The sequence below is a fragment of the Prinia subflava genome, chromosome 3, assembly GCF_021018805.1.
Source record: "Prinia subflava isolate CZ2003 ecotype Zambia chromosome 3, Cam_Psub_1.2, whole genome shotgun sequence".
Taxonomy (NCBI): Eukaryota; Metazoa; Chordata; class Aves; order Passeriformes; family Cisticolidae; genus Prinia; species Prinia subflava.
In genome coordinates this window covers 88,932,978-88,955,292 of record NC_086249.1, presented here as the reverse complement: position 1 = coordinate 88,955,292, position 22,315 = coordinate 88,932,978, and the positions used below count along the sequence as shown (strand labels likewise).

General features: G+C 38.9%; 1 protein-coding gene across 1 annotated transcript in view; it reads right to left on the bottom strand.

Moving 5' to 3' along the window:
- The window catches only part of FRMPD4 (FERM and PDZ domain containing 4), a 298,571-nt gene that overhangs the window by 109,327 nt on the left and 166,929 nt on the right, over positions 1 to 22,315 (bottom strand). The window contains 1 exon segment of the mRNA XM_063392835.1: positions 355 to 471. Within this exon segment, the coding sequence (XP_063248905.1) occupies positions 355 to 471 (117 nt within the window).

The window sequence follows — 22,315 nt, the reverse complement described above, 5'->3', positions numbered from 1 at the left end:
ATATAAAAGCTAAATCCTAAGGCATCCACACGGCAGAGACGGAGAGCTGGAAGTCTCAGTCAGAACTGACCTTCTGCCTCACTCTTTAAACATGAGATTTTTATTTTTTATTTATCTTTTGTTAATGACTTGTAATTCTCAAAGAATTACAAGTCCTTATATTACCAACATTCTCTTCAGCAAATGAAGTAACCAAGTACCAAAGCAAAGTGGCACAGTCTGAGCTATCCCTGTGACATAAATAAACCAGTGACCATTAACCATGTAGGGCTGAAGCAGGAATTAGGATTCCAAGGCAATACAGCTGAGAGCAGGGCTGTGCCCCACACTGCCCAGCTCACACTGCCCACTTACCTGATGAAGTAATCTCTTCCATCTCTGTTTGCCGTCATCTCCCATCCATAAGGTGTCCCCTGGTTCAAGCTCCAGGTCCCTGAAGGGTGAGGCCAGCCTGAAGACTTATTCCTGTGGCTGCAGTTTTGGAAAATGTGGAGGGGAAAAGACAGGGGAGAAAAAAAGTTATTTCTCTCTTGCACTTCATATGATTCCCTTGACATCCAAGTACTTTCATAGTTGTGAAATACAGAATCAAAACCCAGGCAAGGGAACTGAGGTTAGCAGATCTATTTACATTTGGGATATTCTTTCAGTCAGTAGAAAGATACACTGTCATTTCTAACAGTCTGAGTTCAAACTTTTGGTTGGTGAATTTGTCATTCTCCATCAGTCCCACATTCATTTTCAGTAGTTAATAAAAGGAACGGGAAGCATTTTCATTCATCACCATTCCTTGTTCAAATGTCAGCTCTCAGCACAGATTTAGGGAAAAAAAATTCCATCAAACCAAACCACCCACTACATCACTGCGGATCACACATGGTGCAACACGTGGCACAAGAAGGAGCATCAACCTTCTCTCTGTTAGGAAACCATGGTTTGTTTCTTGTGCTGGAATGAAGGAAGGCCATGACACTGCTGCATAACATGCTAAATTGACTGAATATGTAAATCTTCTTGCACTTGATCATTATCCATTAGGCTCTCCCACCAAATAACCTTTAAAAGGCTGCAGCATCTCTGAGCCCACACACTGTTATATCCCACTGCTCCAGCACTCTCTGCTGGTATTCCCACTCCCAAAGAAGGCCTCAGCAGCACTCCCACGTGACAGTGTTTCCCCCCAGTCTGAAATATTTTGTGAAGTACTTTGTACGGACTCCATACAAAAGAAGATTCAGCTAGCAAGGATCCATCATAGTTTCCCACAGGAATCCCCAACATTTGCACACATGTTTTTCCCCTCACTTGCAGGGATTAAGCTAGATATTACTGCACATTCTCACTTTTTCCTGTGGGACTTAAGAGGTTCAGAAGACAAAAAACAAGCCTTTTAGCAAAATTAGTCAAGCCATTAATACCTATGTACACTCTGAAAAAGAGGAAGAGTTGGAAGAGGAGTCAGGGCAACCAACAAAGCTAAAGGCCAGCTAAGAGCATGTGACAGGCAAATAGGAATGAGCACCCAACACTGAACACAGTCTGAAATTTTGACATGAAAATCAAAACCACATAAAATAAGAGCATGGTTTGAGTTAGTTGTCTTCCTCATTTCTGTCTTTTCTCCACCCATCAAATATATAACAGCTTAGTTTTATGTGCTAGATTTATTTACGTTCAAATCGTAGCAAGGAATTTACTACCTCTTGTCACAGATAGAGACATAAGAACTTCTTTTCTTTAGAGAAACAGAGAACAGTGTAACCTGACAAACTCTCCTGAAGGAACAGAATTGGTCTCCAAGGACAACTCGACAACTGATTGTAAATTGCTAAATTCAATGAAGTTGTGCATAGTTAATCTTTCCCAAAGGAGAGATGTGTCATTAAAAACAAACTAGCTGCTTCACCCTCCCCTTTCATTTCAAGGATTAATCACAATTGAGAAAAAATATAGTGCTTCAAAATATAATTTACATGTAAAGTAGAGCATTACAATGGAATGCTAGGTATCGTTTGGTTTATCAGTTACATTAAGTACTCTATCTTCAAGGAGTAGAAAAACATTTCTGTTAGCATATTCAAACACTGGTATTTGCCATAAAGCATGGCTTAAGTCTAATATTGAAAATACTAGAACTCTTAAAAAATTACAGTTCTTCAAAGCTAATCAAACACATAAATGTCAGATATGCTACACTACCCCAGATAAATACAGCTAATCCACTTCTGATCCAAGGAATTGATTAGGAAACAGTCATGCAAGGAACAAATCCAAAATACTTTCAACACTCTCATGCAGTTTCTTGTTAAGCTGAGCATAAACATTCCTTTTTCTCCATATGGTTGAGAGACAAAGAAAGGGTCCCTTCTTTTAGACAGGAGCCATTCTAGAATGTTAGAATGTCAACTTAACTATATCTACAGACTTCAAATAACACTTTGGAGTATTTGGAATCCTAACCACTGCAGTTAACTGAATACACTAGAATGTAACCTTTTTTAGCAGGACTGTATAAATGGATACCCATTCATTTAACAGTTTTCATTTTAATTAGATGTATTTCACAAACCCTGTGCTATAGTTTCACCATCTGTTAAATGGATACAGTGACATTTAAATTCCCAAGTAAAGTACATCAAACCATCAGATAATTTGCAGGAGCATAGGAAAGGGTGATGATCAATATTATAACACTCTGCATTCAAATGAAAGGCTCATTTTTGTATGGGTTAGTGGATTATAGCACTAGTGGATTTTAAGGTAAATCTAATTCCCTTGAAAGCTTTCTTTAAAGTCCTAAGACATTAACGGTGTCAGAACCATATCATATATGATGGGTTGTAACTGTCCTACTTAACTATAAATATGTCTACATCTGATCTACTCCTCCAGATTTTCTTATAATCAGTGGGATACAAATTAGCACTTAAGACACTGGATGCACCTACATTAGATGTGTGCAAATTCACAGTGGCTCCAGAGGGAAAAAGACATAATTTTTCCTATAGCTAATTTTTCCTATTGCCTATTAGCAAGTCAATAACTAACACTCATGTCATAACAATAAAGCAAGGTCTTTACTCTCACAGGGAACTAGGATTCTCAGCTGCCTGTACAGCCTGAAAAAAGGAGCAAGTGAACTGCATTTTTTCTACAGCTTCCTTCACTTGTTGAATATAATTCTGCTTGCCTGCAAGAATTTGTTCAGTGGCCACTATGAAGGGCAAAAGATGGCAAAGAGGAAATAAATGCCAGAAATAATAAGCAAGTCAGGCATTCACTTTCGGGAAGAGCAAAGCCATCTTGGTAATCTTGAAGTCAAGAGGATGCCTTAGTGGTGAGGAAGATCATCAGGCCCTTGGAGATCCCAGTCCAAATCCTTTCTCCATGCTGGTGATCTTGGATAAATCCCTCAGCTCATTGATCACCATTTGCCATTTCCTTCCTGCACAGGCAAAGGAGGAGCACACCAAGACTCCTTAGATTTATGGAAGACTTGCACACCTACAAAGACCAAAAAGACAAAGAAAATGCACCTTGTACTTCAGCAAGCCGGGCTGCAGAGGCAGCAGTGGCACTGCTGTTACTCACTGCCTGCTGCCCATCACCCTCCCTGCTTGCTCACAGCAATGGGACTGGCTGCTGGAGAGCCTTTGGGAGCACAGTTCTTAGGTGCCAAACTTCACTGAAAGCTAGGCCAGCATCACACCAGCAGAGGTCTGAAAACAAGGCAGATTAGCTAAAATATCCTCTCAAGGTGCTTTGGACTTTCCTGCTGCAGAAACACAAAGCCTGATCTCTCCAAATTGCTTCACATTAAACAATCAGTTCATTAAATCACCAAAGGCGTGAGTACTGAGGTGGTCTGTAAGGAATCAATGTGCCCTGTGAAGGGACAGTCTGATTGATAATGTGATAGCTCTGCCACAGCAAACATCTTCAGGTCAGCCTTTTTTCTGCCCTCTGCTTGAGGACTGACCTGAAACATGAGATCACATTTAAAGAGTCCTGCACTATATCAGTGATATGCTCTTTATGTGATACGCAGAACATACTCAGCATAAACCATGCCGTGACAAGAAGTGCAAATCTGTAGTATTATCCACTTTTGTAAAGATCAAAACTAGAACAGTTTGAATTTTTAAAGCATACTATTAAAACCTAATGTCCTAATGTCCAGAGCTGTTCAGACAGTGTTAATGATGAATGCAGAAAGCAACACAATTTCTTCTTTCAAAAGTGGAAAAAACAAATGTTTAAACAGGTTGAAAAAATCAATGAAAAAAAAATAGTATCTACAGAGTCAGCCAATAAGTTTGCAATATTGTCCAAAACCTGTTTTTTCAACCAGCAATTGGAGATTCCTCTCAATAAGTCTTTGCTATAGAAATCTTGACAGACTTTGCCATCTCTATAGCCCAAGCCTGTAAATTTTCTTATAAATGTAGTGCTTCCCTGAACTAGTGGAAATTAAACTCTCAGGCTGTAATTTAAAACAGCATAAACTGGTACTGACACAAAAGCAGCATTCCCATTCTCCCAGCATCACATCACAGTTGCTCCCATGCCAACAAAAGTAAACTGGTTCACCTTAAAATTAGCAGCTGTTTTTTCCCATTCAGATTCATCTCTAGTTACTTCATGGCCTCACAGATGGTCACATGGCAGCAAAAATAAATGGTAGAACAAAAACTGCTTTCCCCAAATAGTTCTTCGGCAAAGACAAGACAGCACTCAGTTAAATGGAATATCCCAATTGTATTTAGCATGTTTTATGTCTTGTGGGGCACAACACTCAGTACACAGTTGGGGCATGTCTTCCAAAATGTTCTTATCAAAGCAGCTCCCCTTGAAAACTCCCTCTCCACATAACTACAAAAAAAAAAAAAAAAAAAAACCAAAAAAAAAACCCCTTAGCTTTATTTTCTTCTGCCTTATTTTCTCCCAGCTTTTAGTTAATATCTGTTAACTCACAAACTATCAAAACCTGAAATTATCCAGAGTTTCTGACAAAAATCTTCATAATTGCTTCAAATCTCTGTACGTGGAACCATATGAAACCCTATGATTTTCCTAAATATAAATATTTTGAAATATTAATATTCTATGTATACTTTCTCTTTAGGTATTAGTAACTTTTTAAGTATCTACCTTGGATTTCCTCAGTTGGATTAAAACAGTGGAAGGATTATGTTCTAATCTTCTCTTATAGCAATTCCTTGAATTGCTGCAACTGTGGTGGACGGCTGAAGTTACAGAACGTTTATTATGGGGATTCACATTGTAATGCCGTGTTTACCATTTGGGTATTCAATGTCCTGGAATCATCTTGTTCAACATCTTGATGTTTCCCATGGCACTTCCTCATCTACAGGAATTGTTTTTTCCTGAAAGCACTGTCTGCAGGGCCATCAGTGACTCACACGAGGCCGACCACGTAACAGAAGCAACTCAGCACTGCAAATGGAGTAACAGTGCCAAGACGCTGCCTTCCTTTGCATTACCATATCGAGAAAAAACTTCTGCATTTCAAATCCTGCCATGTAGCCTGGCTTCATTTCAACTCTCCATTGGTACAAAAGCCAGTTCTCTGCTTCCTACATGCCAATACATAAGTAAGTCCCTCTCCCACCCATCATAAAAGAAAGATATCCTGAGCAAAAGCCACGCTGCACTCCCGGAGTTGTTTATGAAGGACACACAGCTCCACAGCTCAAAGGCAATTCTAGCCACAACAATCCCAAAGAGAGGAACACAAGACATAAAACATTTTGTATTGTTAGTTTTTAAAAGCAAGAACATCACACCTGAAGTATCTGCAGGGCATGTCTATCTGCAAATAGGAAACGTTATTGTGACACAAATGGAGTTCAGCAACCATCTCTCTATGATATTTCATCTTCCATTGCCTTGGGAATGAAACCCTTCTTTCTCAATCCAGTTCTCACCCTCTCCTCTCCCAGAAGATGACTGCAACACTTTTACCTCCATCCTACCACTTTAACTTGAAAAAATGAGAAATGAAAGTTTCAAAGAATGTGTAGAGATACTATCAAAATCAATCATCATATCCTGCTAGTGAAACTCTCCCGAGGGGCACACAGACATGGTGGACAATAGTTTCTGGATGCAAGATCAAGGACACTGAAAGACTTCTTGTCTTTGTAGAGATGAATCCTATAACCCTGCAGAGATTAGTCCTACCAGAAACACGAACGAAGAAAATTAACTGCCCCAGACACCCTCTGCTGTAGTAAAAAACTTAATTCACACTGGATCTCTTACTACTAAATCAAGTAAGTACAGAAGGGAACCCTAATGACTTCAGATATCCTTCCTCTTCCATAACCCACGTGCTTTCAAATCTTTTGATGGGTAAGGAAGCAAAAAGGTTTTAGTCCTCATCTAAATGTATGCTATTTTTGAACTTGTATATGTCAGTTAAAAGAAATTTGATGAGTATCATCCCACAAATGACTTTACAGTTTCAAGCTTGTAATTAACCAATCACTAAAGGTAGAATTGTTGTCCAAGACTGCTTTTCTTATTTAATCATTAGAACAAAATGGTAGAAATATATTTCTGCCCTTTGACACCTGTCATTGTCAATAATTTTGCAACACAGCCATGCTCTGGTCAAAGGTAGAATAGGTCAAAGGTAGTTATTGTATTCTTCAGACTTATCTGAAATTTTCTCCCAGCATCATGCATCATCAGGAAAATGCAAATACTATTCAGAAAATAAAGACACTCACCTTTCTTTTACCCTGTGTTAGTTTTTTTGTTTTTATTTTTGTAGTAAGGTCTATGAATAAAGCCAGGCTGCCTTGTACCAGTTGTTCAGAAATTGTCTCCAGCTCAAAGTTTTTCTTTCTTAGTCATTAACTAATCCCCAAACTCTGGCTGAAGCAAAAAAATTCAAACTTTTTTTTCTCCTGTCCCCACCTTCCACCATAGATGCTCTGAATTATTCACAATTTAACCAAGTACCACTCATTCTTACTCCAAACACACAATGATGTTAAAGGCTTCACTCGACCTTTAAATCCTTCAGGGGACCAGAGAAAACCTCAAGAATAAATCAGAAATTCATACTGAACTTCTCCATAGCAATTCACAATTGTAGAGTAGCTACATTTCTAGAAAATCCTGTCAGAATGTTTTTGTCATAGATTTCATTAGTTGCCATCTCCTCAGTGCCTAAAACAGATTTTTCCTAAATGGAAGCCAATGCCTAGACTGAGAACAGAAGACACTCCAATGAATTATGAATTCCTCCTCCAGAAGTCACTGCTCCTGCTTCCAGTCATGAGACAGCAAGGGCTCATGCTGTGTAGTTGATCTGAAAAGTAAGAGATCCCTTTTACCAGAGATTCCTTGGCTGCCATGGGGAACACACTGTGCCAGCACTCCTACTCTACACAAGCAGGAAATCCAGCAGCAGGTGCCCATCACTTCATCAGGGAAGAAAGAGGGCAGTTCCACATGTCCATGGACTTTGTGAGCCACTCATGGGCTCCAGACACTTCAGCATCAATTCCAGGCTCCTGTCTGTATCACAGGCAGGACAGAACGATGAACAACAAAACCACAGGCTTTTTAAAATGTGCACTGTACCCATTTACATGCCTCACTATAAAAGGAATGGTTCCTCTCACTCTGAAACTACAACAACGTGATGTTATCTCCAAACAAGCTTTGCTCTAAGGGTCTATGTGAACATTTTTCACCAAGTATCTTCCAAATTTTCATTTTTGCTTCCTGTCTCTTCTCTATCTGATGTGTGCAAAGACCCAAGTAACCAAACAGCAGAGTGAAGACGTATCTATGGAACACATTAGGTAGAAACCTCCTCAGAACTGAGTGGTGGCTCCTCAAAGAGCCACTGCTGTCCTCTGTGGACCCGTAACTATCAAAGGTACTGGCAGGACACTGGGACAAGGTATGGAACAAACCTTGTGAGGCAATGCTGGTCTGCTTCAGGCACCAACAACCTCCACATGCCTTGGAAAAGGGACAAAGGAAAGGTCTTTTCATTCCTTGAGGTACTTCGCCTGTCCCACAGTGCTTCCTTTCTTGTCTCTGATTCCACAAAAAGTTACAAACTCTTTATCACTGATATAGCCATTTCTTGCACTGCCCTGTTCCATGTAAGCTGAGTTTTTCCTTTTATCAGAAAATGTGCATGTATTCTGATTCTCTACAGTCATTGCTGTCCAATTAATACATTTTCCCATCTTTTCTTTGTTTTGTTCTGGGGTTTTTTTGGTTGGTTGTTTTCCTGGGCTTTTTAAATATCTGGTACAGGTCACATTTTTCATTTGCCTATCTCTTCTCCCTTTATGTTTTACATCTATTATTATTAAAGATGTGTTCCCATTTCAAAAAAACAAGTCTCCATCATATTTTCTTTTAGACTGCCAGGACTTTTCATTTAAAGCACACTGACCCCATTAGAGATCCAAGTTCTGAAGGAATTGCTTTCACCTCCAGAATTTTGTATTGCTAAAGCCAGAAATTACCCAAAGCAGCAGGTAATGGTTGGGACTTGGATGCCTGTGAAAGGCTCTTTGATATTCTGTTCTATAGGATGCTTTAGCTTCATGCTGATATGTACTAGAAAGTGAAAGTCCCCAAAAGCTGATGTGTGAGAGATGATTTTCTCTGTTTTAATGGGGATTTTGATCTTAGGCTTTCTCAGTGATTCAGGAACAAAAAAAAGAATGTTCAACAAAGCAAACTAATGAAAGTATATGAACTATATTTGTCTCTTTCTAATTTAGTAAATGAAGTATTGATATTTATTTCTAAATATTCTGGAAAACCTTTTAAATTTTTTTTCTCTCTCAACCTAGCACATGCTGGAAAATCGTACCATGTGATATGCAGCATACTCCTAGACCAGGCACCAAATTAATTTTTCATAAAATGTGATCCCTGACAAAATCACAGCTGTTATCAGAAGATGAATTTTTATCCCACATACGATTTTTATGGGGTTTTTTCTTGCTTTAAAATGTTGTTATTTCTGCTCTCAGTGAATATTTGTCCCCTTACCAGTTTTGCAGCCATGACTCAACACTACATTTCAGGTAGAAGTTCAGGAGTTTTGCCATTTCTACCTTATGAAAAAGATGTCCCATAAAGCCTCTGATAGAAATGCAGTCTTGCTCATTGACTACACTGTTATTAATAATGAAAGTTTATGGTAGTAGAGAGTAGAGCACTGGAAACACAATGCTGTAAAGCAGTATCATATTTTAAATAAAAGTAACAGTGCAGCATATAATTTCTTACCATCTCTTACACAACTGTCCATTTTATGCCATAAAAATTTGAGGCGTCTATAGTTATTAAAATTTACACTGCATTTCAAAGAGCAAAAGGGAATCTCATATTTATGCATAGTAAATTTTGAATTTTTTTCAGTACCTTCATATGAGTACAACCTGCTGGCTGTGAGCGAAATGGACCATCATACACTACAAAAAAGCAGCTCAGGAAAAATTTAGGCACTTCTTGGTAGATTATTTATATTTCAATAAAATGTCACACGTTTCAGGTCTGTGGTCACCTGGAAGTTCTTCATGGCATTTTCTTGCTGGAAGGTAACATTTTAGTCTGTAGGAAAGTGACCTTGCATTAGAAGGATGAAGTGAATTGCCAAAAGGGAAACAAAATTGCTTTTCTAAACCTGGATTAAAGCCTAACTTCCTACTGCTTGGTTTTGGTAGCAGCCCTTCCTGCACCTCAAGATGAGTGCCATCAGCAAAAAAATAGAACAAAAGATCTGGCTGGATCTTAATTAAGAGAAGAGCACTGCAGAGAAAAGAGTGAAAACACCCTCATATTTACTAGTTCTTCAGATTTCTACTATGACTTAATCTCCTCCCGTTCAATTTCTTGGGAAATAAAATGAAATGGTCAATAAATTAAATAAAGGTAGACTATCTTAAACATATTTTGCAAATGAAATCAATACCATCCTCTTAATTTTGGATGTGAAACAAAAATATATTTTAAATATTTTTCCCTATGCAGAAATTCAGCACTACAAAGCATCTTTGCTCAGTGATTACAGAAGTTGAAGAGCTAAAAGGTCATATCCTCACAAAACACATTTGATGACCTTGAAATAAGATGCAGCCACTGACCCCCAGCTGAGTTTGCTTTCCACAAGCAGCATTTCCCATTCAAAAAAATTTTAATTACCAAAATAATCAGATTGCTAGCTTTAAATATATTTCAAATGCTACATATAAGCACATGATTGTAGTTCAAGGTATTTTGTTCTACTTTTCAGATTAGAAATACCCCAAAAGCTCAATATTCCACTTTCCTTTAAACCGAAATTCTCAAAACTGGGAATATATTATAAAATAGCCATCCTGCTATTAAAAGGATAGCAACACTGTACTTTTCTCTACTTCACTCCCAGGCAAAAGTTACAAAGAACTTCAGAAAAGGACCAGATGAAGTGTGTGCTGAGCAATCTGTTTACATTCTCAAAACATATGCAGAAAAGCCTGTGTTTCTACTGCTATCATGCTACAAGGTTGGAATTCTTTTCTTTGAGTTCCTTTGTATTTTTCCATAGAGAAAATTATGGTTTATATGGCAACATACTGAGAAATAATGTAAGTAAAGTACCTTTTGTGTGGCAGTCAGACATTCTCACCAGTGGTAAGAAGGCTGCATCCAGACAGGAGGTTATTTAAAGCACTCTAAACATAAACACATGAAAATCTGAAGCAGTTTCATTCTTAGGAAATTACCAACACTTGGCACATTTTGTTGCAGAATTATGTCACAAACCAGGACTTGTAAAACCTTAACAAATGAGAAAGAATAATTTAGGGGTGGGGTGTTAAAACTTTTTTTCTTAGCCTTAGTGACTTCATGAAGTGTGAGCCAATAAAGTGGAACCAAAGTCTCATGTTTCAAATTTATCTTAGATTTTACGTACTTAAGGGCCAAGTGCACTAATTAACTGGATGCACCAACAGAATATGAGGCGGCTTGAAAACTAACTAAAGTAACTTATTGAAGATCTGAACAGAAGCTGTGCAGATGCAGTACAAAACTGCAGACAAATTATCTCCAAGCATTCGTCCCTTCAACACATCCCAGGCCAAACCTCAGGGGAGCTTAGAACAAGGTGGGCAAAACATCCATCCATAAGTGACAGAGACAGATTCCCATGACAAGCATTATATATATGCTCAAGAATTATCTTCAAATACTTTTTTCCTGTGTTCTCTACTTGTTAACATACATGTCTTCCTGAAATTCCAAGGAAATTACTTTTCTCCACACAAAAAGCTACAGATGTGTAAAGTTGCAAAAGAAGGTCAGGAGACAAAGGAAGAAATTTCTTGGTTGCAAATGAGAAAAACAAAAAAATGAGAACCAAGACAAACTTAAATCTTTGACAAGATCCCCCTCTATCCCAGAAAACCACAAGAAGCACCACTAACCAGTAGCCAGCACCAGTAATCTTCTCTGTCAACTTAGAATGACTTTTTACCCATGATTTAGCTGACAATACACTTGAAGTCATGATACTGCACCATTTGCTTTTGCCTGCCTTCAAGATGAGCAGCAAGGCTTAGAGTTTGCCATGAATGATGTTTCTAGTACCAGCTGCCCCAAACCACCCGGTGTCTGCCATTTTCATGTCACACAAAGACCAGCAAAACCTCTTGCTGAGCTCTGGGGCAGAGGTGTTCATGCTCACACAGCAGACTACCAACTTACATATGTCACAGAATCACAGGACAGCTCCAGTTGGGAGGGACATCACAAGACCAGCTCCTCCAATTCCCAACTCAAAAAAATTCAGCATAATAAAATGAGAAAAAAATAGGTATTACTCCAAAAACTAAGTTGCCTGGAGCTATATTCTTTAACTCTATATGCCTATCCCATTAATCATTAAGCAAAAGACAGAAAAAGCAAAATTTGCTGATTATATTGTTTCCTGTTTTCTGGTCTATATCCTATTCTTTCTCCATCAGTGTTTCCTAACCCAGTAATTTTTAAACATAAGATCTGGAAACAAACGCCTGCAACACAAACTGCATGTTTTGTCTTTAATTCTATTTATGACCTGAAAAACATTCTGAAGGCAGACATTACTTTACAACCAGAAGAGAAAATATAAGTGTGAAATCTTGCTGCATAAAGAGCTCCTGAAATACCAAGGCTCCATCTATCTAAATCCCTAATGTCTTTTGATATTAAGCCATCTAGTTACACATCTAGGTAAACGGACTCAGAAATTTCTTCTAATAACAGCCTCTTAGAAATGAAACAACATAAACACACAGAAAAAAAACCCCATAACCTAAATCTCTCCTCCTCCAATTTTCACCAGTCCTTGGTTATATGCCGTGGTAGGAGTTTGGGTACATATGTTTGCATATATCCTGGCAAGCTACAACTGCATTGCTACTGTGACAGCTACTAGAAAGTCCCAAAAAATGTCTCTCAACTCTCTGCAAGTGATAGCTGAGGAAAATGATACAGACAGAGGTACAGGCAGCTGAGCCAACCTACTTACAGCCACTGACAAGCAGCCTCCTTAAAGACCTTGCAGCAGAAAATAAAACTTTCCCTGCATTCAGAAAACTAGAGGGACTTTGGGACTTACACAGGTTTAATACTGTTCTCTGACACAAGGCTGTAGTGCTTCTGGCTGTTTTCCTGAAGGAATATAGATTAATCTGTTTGCAGATTGTAACTGCATGTTCCAATCAAGGAGTGCACCTACACACACATTTAGATGGAGCCCAGCTCTTCGACACCATGCATTCTCTAAATTTGCAGTTCTCAGAGCTTGCTATTAATTGCATTGCTAAGAGGAATGAAAGTAGGCACAGGATCAATACAGGAAAATCTGGGTGAGAGAAACACTGGAGTTTAACAGTCAATGCAATTCTAAAATAAACTTCAGTGTTTTCAGTGCAGAAACTGCTATTGCAGAGCTTGGAGTCATCTAGCCACACCTGTGGGTTTAATCCATTTAAGAGGTTATAATAATAATAATTATATTAAGTAATATGCATTTTTCCACCTACTATTGTATTGTTTCACAATAACTTCACAACATAGTCCACAAATTGGGTCCCCTCATAACAACAGGGAATGACAGGGACACGTTCAATTGAACTGGGCCCAACACCAGCAGCAGCTGTATCATGCCGGGTTTTCATGAGATAGTCTCAGCACAACAGATATTCTGGAACTAGTGAGCTAAAGGTTTAAAACTTATTTAACGAGTACATGTGATTTTCAAAATAAAATAATGTGTCATCTTCCTGAGTTGCAAGAAAGAAAAAGACAGAAAAAGAAGAAAAATGGAAATTTGTGCATTCCCCTTCACTTTAAGAAATTTGATGAATAAAAAATGCAGGAAGATTTGGGAAGAGGGAGTAAACAAAATTGCTCTTCTCTTGCTGCCCTGTATGATACAGCAAAAGGTGAAGCCCAGACAGAAGAAGGATCAGAAGACATATGTCAGGCTATAAGAAGCCTTGGGTACCCGTGGGAGGTTGCAGGACTCTATTCTATCCAGAGAAGATAGAAAAAAATATTAAGAATGGACACATGGTCAGACCCAAAATGGCTTGACCCCAGCTTCCTTGTCATGTCCCTTGCAGAGGGAAGCAGCAAAATTCAGGGAAGAAGTAATTAGCATTTAAAACAAATTTTTCCCCCAGCTGTGATTATTAAATTATTTAATCTCTTTTTTTACAAAAGCCATTAGGTAACAGATCATTCTTGTAATCCATGCATTTTTGTCTTACATAAACATATCTTACTTGAGACAGTGACTGCAGACAGAAGCAACTGAGAAAACTCTTACCAAGTTTGGCTCGAGAGTCACACATTAACTTTTACCCTTTTGCACTCCCTCCTCCAGCACTGCAAATTCATTTAGAAATAGATTCTTTCCTTGACAGGATAAAGTAAACCAGATTTGCTAACCTAAAGTCTTGGCTGGTGATAAGATTAATGTAAAGGGACCTAGCATATACTGAGCTCTCTGCTGCTTTAGCCACAGGGAAGCACAGTAGGCAGCCTCCAGTTTTCCAGTCATCCAGCCACTGGCAGAGTTTCACACCCCAAGAAACAGTCCATGAGGATGCCAGAGCTTATTTGGAATGAGTACTAAGTGCTGCTGTTTCACTGCCTTTGCTAGCAAGCTTTACCCCAAGCAACAGGTCAGCAGGCTGATTTTATCACACACCACTCCATTATACTTCACGGAGCTATTTTTATTTCCTTGATGTATTAACTCTCCCACCCATTTTCTGAAGCACAGAGCCAGAACTTGACAGCTCACTTTCTGTAAAGGCATTCGGAAATGCTACATGTGTTCATAAGGGCCTAGATATTTATAAAACTGGCAAAAAAAGAGTGCCCAGTAACAGGAGTTATTTACTGTGACATTTTCTGTGATTCTACTGAAGCCCACCTGAGCCTTTACATGCTTCAATATCCTTAGAAACCTGACTGCAATGATTTACAATGATAAATCTAAGTTCAAAACAACCTAGGTTCAGGTTTTATAAGCATGTTATCAAGTTTATGTTAACTTGAGACTGTCTTAGGCATTATTAAAATAAATTAGTATGTCAACAAATACAGTATTGGTGAATTATTTAGTTAATTTTATTTTAAAGGTCATACCTTAACACATTTTAATCTTCCATTTATCACCAACCCCAACAAAAGAATAAATTTAAATATGCCCAGGTTTTTGACATTAAAATTGTTATTCTAATGTTTAAATTTAATAAGAGGATTATACTTTGTTTCCAAACGACATGATGCTGGGTTTAAAAATTCACTTTGGAGGACAGCACTTACACATGAGGACAATGTGTAAGTTCACAATACTATTACTGAGGATAAACAGAAATTCTAATCCTATTTAAGGCACCGGAACTCTCACTACTAACTGCAGTAGGGTCAGGTTTTCATCTCTGCAGTGTGATCAACAGCAAACACTGGTACCCAGCTCTGGGCTGCTGAACCCCACAGCACCCCTGGCTGCCTTGTCTTCCCCAGCAGGCAGGTTCCTGCAGCTCCAGGTGTGTGCTGGGACTGCAGGCACTGGAGTGCAGCACATGCCCAGAAACCTTCCTGCCCACATCACCACCTCACCAACTCAAAATCAGCTCCACAGAACTGACAGCACAAAGAAACAATACAGGGTGGTTTGGACGGTAAATATTTACTGACTGTCAGCTTAGATTGCAACAGCCTTAACTCTGCTGCTGGGTTAAACACAGTTGATTCAGAGTCCTGAAGACATATATCTGTGAGGATACACTTTTTTGCCCCCCACACTGTTCCCTAGAAGTAAATATTTAGGAGAGAGTGCAGAAAATAAACTTGTTTTCTTAAGTCACAACAAGGCATTTTTTTTTCCTTTTACCAGCTCTGTCAGAGAAGGCAGACATCTAGGCATGTTTGAAATCCAAGTAGGCATCAAACAATGTTTTTTAAACTGGTCTTTGTGACCTACTGTGTCATTAATATGAACATTTTGATGCCTACAAGTTTACAGGATGCTGTGAGATTATACTCCTGACAAAATCTGTGAACATTATTTATTTATCTCTTTTTCTACCAAATGCTACAGGTGCAAAATTAGTTTAAATTCTTTACCCATTTTATGATCAACTGAAGAACACCATATCTAGCTGCAAGTAAAAAAGTAGAAGGAGATATGCGAATATATATATATACACACACATTCAATGTACGAATGAAGTATTAAAAACACACATAATACAAAGCTTCATTTTACCTGTGTGTTTGTAGTGTTCCCCGCCTCCTCCCCCGCCCAATTTTGTTTTAGAGCTCTGATTTTATTTAAAGTTTCATTATTTTGTCTTCTAATTAAACTTCTTGGAATCTTGCTATTTTATAGCAACTTCTATTCAGATATAAAAAGAAATTTTCTGGACTCAAAATGGAGAATGAAAAAATTTATCTATGAAATGTTGAGGCAGAAGAATTGCATAAAAACTTTTATACAAGTCCTGCTGTCCTGGTGTTGTCCAGCAAAGAGTTAATTTTATTCTTAGACACCTATTCCTGAGAGATCTGACAGATATTTAATTGTCCTTCCATATTTATTCTTAATCACATTTTTTAAAAAATCTACTTCTACTGCCCCAAATCACACACTTTAAAAAAATAATCCTTCTACATTTTGTTTATAGAGGGACAGCAAACGAAACATGCTGCTTCTTTTCCTAAAAGCTGTAAGAGGTTTAGCATAAATCTTACAGGAGACATTAAATTTAAAGTATACAACAGGAAGGCATCAGAGTGCTCAAATACTGCATCACTTACCTAGCAACTGAAAAATATAAAGACAGAATAAAATTGAAGGAGAAATAATTCAAATTAATTAATAAGTCTGCACATTCTTCTTAGCACTATGTGGCTCAAGACTCCTCTTTTTTCAATACATACACAAAGGTACTGTGTAACTGAGTACCTTGTTGCCAGAGTCCTTGCTTGTATTATACATCAGCCCTCTCTACAACATGGTGGGAAAACACAAGCTACCTTGAAATACAAGCAAAATCCCTGCCTCTTTAAAATTGGGGTTTTTGTTTCTGTATCTGGCCCTTTAAAGTGTTAGCTTTTCAAAGAAGCCATTGCTTCGTTCCCCTGCAGCAAACATCTTATAGTTACTCTCTTTGGCTCCTACTCAAAGCAACACCTTGATTTCTTTTCAGATACCAAGGTGGGCAGTTTTAAGTTTCTACTGTCTGGATGAACTCCTAGGATCCAAAGCACAAACTGGATCAGCTCTTGCAGTATGGGAGAGTGGCAGCTTGGTGTGATCCTCCCTCAGTGTAAAACCTAGATCTCACAACTTGACTTGTAGATTAATTTCTCACTCAGATCCAGATATAATTTTTTTGTATCTTATGCAAGCCAATCTCACTGGTAATGCCAAAGGATTTCTAAAAGATATATATTGTAATGAGTATACAAGCAAATAGCTATAATATAAGTAACATGAGAATCCTTTGTTAAGGAGTTTAAGTAGAAACAATATAATTTTGTAGTTGAGCTCTGTTTATTTGTGTTACTCCTGCACCCCATTGTCACACCGAAGGGAAATGCTGATTCAAAGGGTAAAGGAGACAAAAAGCAGCATCCTTCTGAAAGAGGCAACCTTTGCAATCACATCTTGAAGAAGTAACTCAGTCCTCAGAAGACAATTTTTGCTGATGGTTTGGAATGGCTGCAAAGCTGCATGGTTTCTCTGCAGTCATCTCTCTGTGTCCTGGTCAGTGCCTGCCATGAGACACAGCACAGCTGGAAACAGCCTTCCCTTGGCTGAATCCTTCTAAGGCTCCCATCAGCCTGCCTCCAGGGAGAGCAAGCCAGGACAGTCCTTAAAACCTCTCCTCCTCCTTCAACAGGATGAGCAAAGGCTCCTCTGCTACAAGCCTTACAAGGTGACAAGAGTCATGTGAGGTATGGGCTGAGCCCTATCTGAGGGTGAGAAGTGGAGTGAGGTACAGTGGGAAGCCTCAGCCTTGCTCTGAAGGAGCTTCACTTCAGTGCTGAGAACTTTCATCCCCACGAAAGCCAAACATGGGTTTGTGTTTGGCAGCATTTGGTTAAATGTTAAAAACCATCCTCTGTTAAAGGCTTGTGCATCAGGCATTTGGCTATAAGCATGAAGTATTTTCTGTCCTTGACATCTACCCCTGAGCCCTATTACTAAAATTTGAGCTATCTTTACCATAGCAAAAACTGTTTCCTTGCTGCCAGTCCTCGGGGCCTGCCTCTCTAGAGCTGCAGCAAGATGCTGTAGGTAGACCTAGCATGGCCTGCTACAGCTCGTGCATGGGGACTGCCCTAAATCAATCACAAAAATGTCACCAGCAAAGAGATCAAACTTTAATATTGCTTTTTGCAGCACATTCCCTTTTATCTGTTAAGAAGAGTATGCTGCTCAGCTCCCTTCAGTCTCGTCTCCCAGTTCCTCAGGAGTTTATTAGACCCTGTTATGATTTTCCTTTGTTGTTGCTGCTGTTGCGTTTTCCTCCACCTTCCCCCCACCAAAAGCCTCTGGGAAGGCAGCCATCAAACTCTTCCAGAGCTTGCTTTTAATAACTGCTCCACTTCCTCTTATATTTTCTTCCGTGTGTGCATCAGTGTGCACACCACCTGTATCTTCACTAATATTTACTCTCTTTTAAGGAGGAAAGTGCTTCTCAATTTACTGGCATATTTACTTCATGTGCCTTGCTGCACACGGAGTCATAAAACATAAAACATTTTCTCCGTTCGAACAATGCAGAGTTAGTCTGACACCAAATTTCCCTTGCCACCCCTCTACGTCTTTCGTTACTCGCTCAGTGCACAAAACAATTTGCAGTTGCACAGATGCATAACACAATGATCCTTGAATATGTTGTTTGGCTCTTGCATCCCCCCTTCCTCTCCCTTCTTCACCTGCAGCTTGACTACCATGAGCTCTGAAGAGCCGGGGGGCTCAGGGCTCCTTCCCTCGTCACTGGAGCCGGCTTTGGGAGCTAGGAAAGAGTGAGCAGAAGCATCGAGCAGGGGAGCAAATTCTGCACCATCCCTCTCTCATGGGGAAGTGCAGCCCCTTCCCTCGAGATGCAAAGGGTGATGAGCAGGGAAAAAGCAGATTAGTTCCAAGGCACAAATCTTCCCCTAGCACTGCCCAAGGCACTGGAGCTAAACACTTCCACTAAATACAAGCACATGCCTGGAGGCACAGTCTTGCTCTGTTTATGTGCTTTATGAAGCTTTTTTTTCCTACTGCAATCTTGGCTTCTTTCATAATGTTCTCAGTTGGTTTTATCTAAACCAATTTCTTCCCTTTTGCCACGCTAATCATATTTGACTCATAATCTCTCTCCTAGTGGCTCCTCACATAGCTGTGACCATTCTCATATAGCAGGAACCAGGCATGCATTCATCTCATACTGTTCTGCTTCCTTGGGGATACACGGACACATTCCATGGACATCTTCCATCATCCTGCCCCACCACTCCACTACACTCCTCTCACCTCTTAGGTAACATTCAGCTGGAAAAGGCTACTGCTTTTTTAGTCTCAGTACCTGTCTAGGAAGCACAAATAGGACACCAGTTTAATCTGTCGTTGACAACCAAAACAGGGCAAAAATGATTGCAAGATAGGCACTAAAAAGGATAATTATCCTCATTTTTTCTTATAACATATTGAGTCAGTAGCTTTTATTTACCTTGTAAGTAAACATGTGAGATACATAAGCAAAGAAAATACCTGGAATGGAAATACACTGCTTTGGGAACATAACACCAGGATGAGTCCCAAAAAGGTGAGTGGAGTGAAATCCCAATGCTCGTTCTATGTATGCCACTGGTTGTATCACTGGGTCACATTTCAACCCATATAAGAATGAAATTTAATATTACCAGCTGTTAAGATACCTGGCAGAGCACACACTGCTCCTATCAAGGCTAACTCAGTTAAAAGGTTTTTAACTCATTTACCTGGAAGCACTGGGAAGAGGAGAGAAATTAAATCCTCTATCAGCACATGAAAAAGCAAGAAAACAGCTTCTGCCAGAAAAATATCCAATTTGTACCTTCACTGAATCCAACACATTACAAATGTCTCCCTGCTTCCTAGCACCAACTTGGGTGACTTAATTAGTTTAAAATCATTGGACCAAAGTTAATTAGAGAGAAAGAAAGAGGTGGGGGAATACACAGGTGTATCATATATTCCTCAATTTATATAGGCAGGTATGTGAAGCAAAATCCAATGAAACTGTTCCAAAATCTGGAAAGCCCAAGTTCAGTAAGAGATTTTTTATGAAAATGGGTGTTAGTAGCTTGGATCCTCATGACTGTGAGACACCTAGGTTCATTTTTCATGACATTATCATAAGGCTCATAATTTCCAATTTGGGAGCAAAGGCTGATTGAGCAGGTGAAGAGCTATCAAATGAGAACCTTACCAGTGAAGTAATCCCCTGACATGAGGTACCACTGACCATCCCAGGAGCATGGATGCAAGCAAACCCCATGCTATGGGATCAAGAGTCACTGCTTGGGTCAGAGAAGGCTCATGAAAAAGCCCAAAACTACTGATTCTAAAAGTATCAGAAAGATTATTTTATAATTTCTTGCCATTGTTACTGTGCCATTCTTTCAGGGTTAATATTCTTAATAACCTGAATTTGTGTACTCTATTAGAACAAATATATTAACCAGTTTTTGATCTGTTTGGCAATAAAGGATGCATCAGGATCATGAAACCCAATTCCTGGCCCTCTGCAGGACACCCAGATTCACACAATGTGCCTGAGAATTGTCCAAATGCTTCTTGAACTCAGCCATATTTTTGGGATTTCTATTCACGTGGTTTTAAAAGTCTCTGAAGAACACACTTTATTTCCATCTAGCAAGCAAGGCTCAATGAAAGCAGAGTGGCACCTCCCTTCATGGGGGTCACATGGTGGTCTCTGGCAAGCCATGAGAGGGGTAGGGATCACAACAGGTCCAGGGCATGGCCTGGACAAGAACTGTCTAGGGGTGCAAGGTAAATAACTGGATGTAAAGGTTTTGATGCTGTATTAAAACAAATATACATACAAATATAACCGAACCACCTCAAACACTTTGCATAGACACAGACCTATTCTTCCCTGACTGCCCACAGAGACGTCCCCACAAACACAAGGGCACTGAAGTACAGTGTTGCGTTTGTAATTTTCTCTCAGATAGCCCACCTTAAGATAAGTATTATTTGTCTCATACTGGATGAAACATTTAAACTTCCAGAGATGTCTTTTGATGCTTTCATCCTTCTGTTTGCTGGGTAGAAGATAAGAAAGGCACTTTCAACAGTCCCTCATCATATCAAATACAGTAACATCACTGTATTACTTTCCAAAAAGGTACATGATTGAAACTCTTGAGTCCATTCTCTTTTGATTATTTACAAAAGGCAGCTGCTTTAATATACAACCACTTTGAAGAATCTTCATTTTTCTGTAAACGGATACATATTTTTCTAATTGAGATTTTAAAAACTTTCTCTTCCAAAATGCTTCTTTCATCTGAAAATTATACCTAAAGCACACCTAAAATGCATCAATTCTCCCTGCCACCAGTTTGCAGCCCCATATTTAGCTGCTGCCCTGAGCTGCATGAAGTCATGCAGAGATGCTGCCCAGAAAAAAAAAAAAAGGCAGAGCAAGCATGAAATACAATCAACAAATTTTTCATTCCTAAGTTAAGGGAAACGGTTGAATGATGTACCAGAAGAGACATTAATCTTGGGCATTCTGTAATCTTCTCTTTCCTCAGAGTAGTAGTAAAGCAAGGAGACATTTTTCCTTGGAAAGGAATGACAAGCTGAAATATTCCTTCAGGCACCACATTCCTCATTTCACTTTTTATCAGACAGCAGGATTTATTTGGTTTAGCTGGGCCTAAACTTGTTATAGTGGCATCTATGATAGAAACGAGAGGTAGACAGCAGAAGAGAAATTACAAACCCTCACCTCATTATAACATAATTTGACTTAAAATGCATAGGATTTTAGGGTGGCAGGTATTGTGACCTTCAGCAGATAGATGCTTCTCAGATAAAATAAGTAAGTGATAATGAAATAATCACTTCCAAGAACTTCAAAAGTTCTAAAGCATCTGATTATCTTACATCTTACCAGATACCTTCTTACGTTTAAAATGAAAACCAAAATGAGATAGATTTAAGTAGGGATAAAGAAGTAGCAAGACCCATAGCTTTCCCCTCACCCCGTCTTTTTTAATTTGAAGTACAAATGCATTCCTGAAGAAATATCTTATGTCAGATCTCTATCTACTGAGAAAACAGTGCAATGAGGGTCAATAGCTGGATGGGATCACTAAATGAATTAAAATGAAAAATGAGGGACACATTTTATCATTATAAAACTGGTGATTAGGGAATCAATTCAAGATGTAAAATCAAACCTGGCGGTCGTTAAAAAAAAAAAATCGGTAAAACAGAAAATACAGGCTCAGAGAAGAAATCAAGGAGTGCAATTTTTTTAACTGGATAAGAAGTGAAATTAAAAGATCGAAATAGTTCTGAAACCCTACTAGGTGATTCATGACAGCTTACACGAAAAGAAGGTAAGATGATTTAAGACATTCTTAAGGAAGGTCAGCATGGATCTATGGAAAATAGGCCAGTCTTTGCTTTAGATCTAATCTGAGTTAAAATTTAACAACTGCACGTATGAAAAATTGTGCAGCT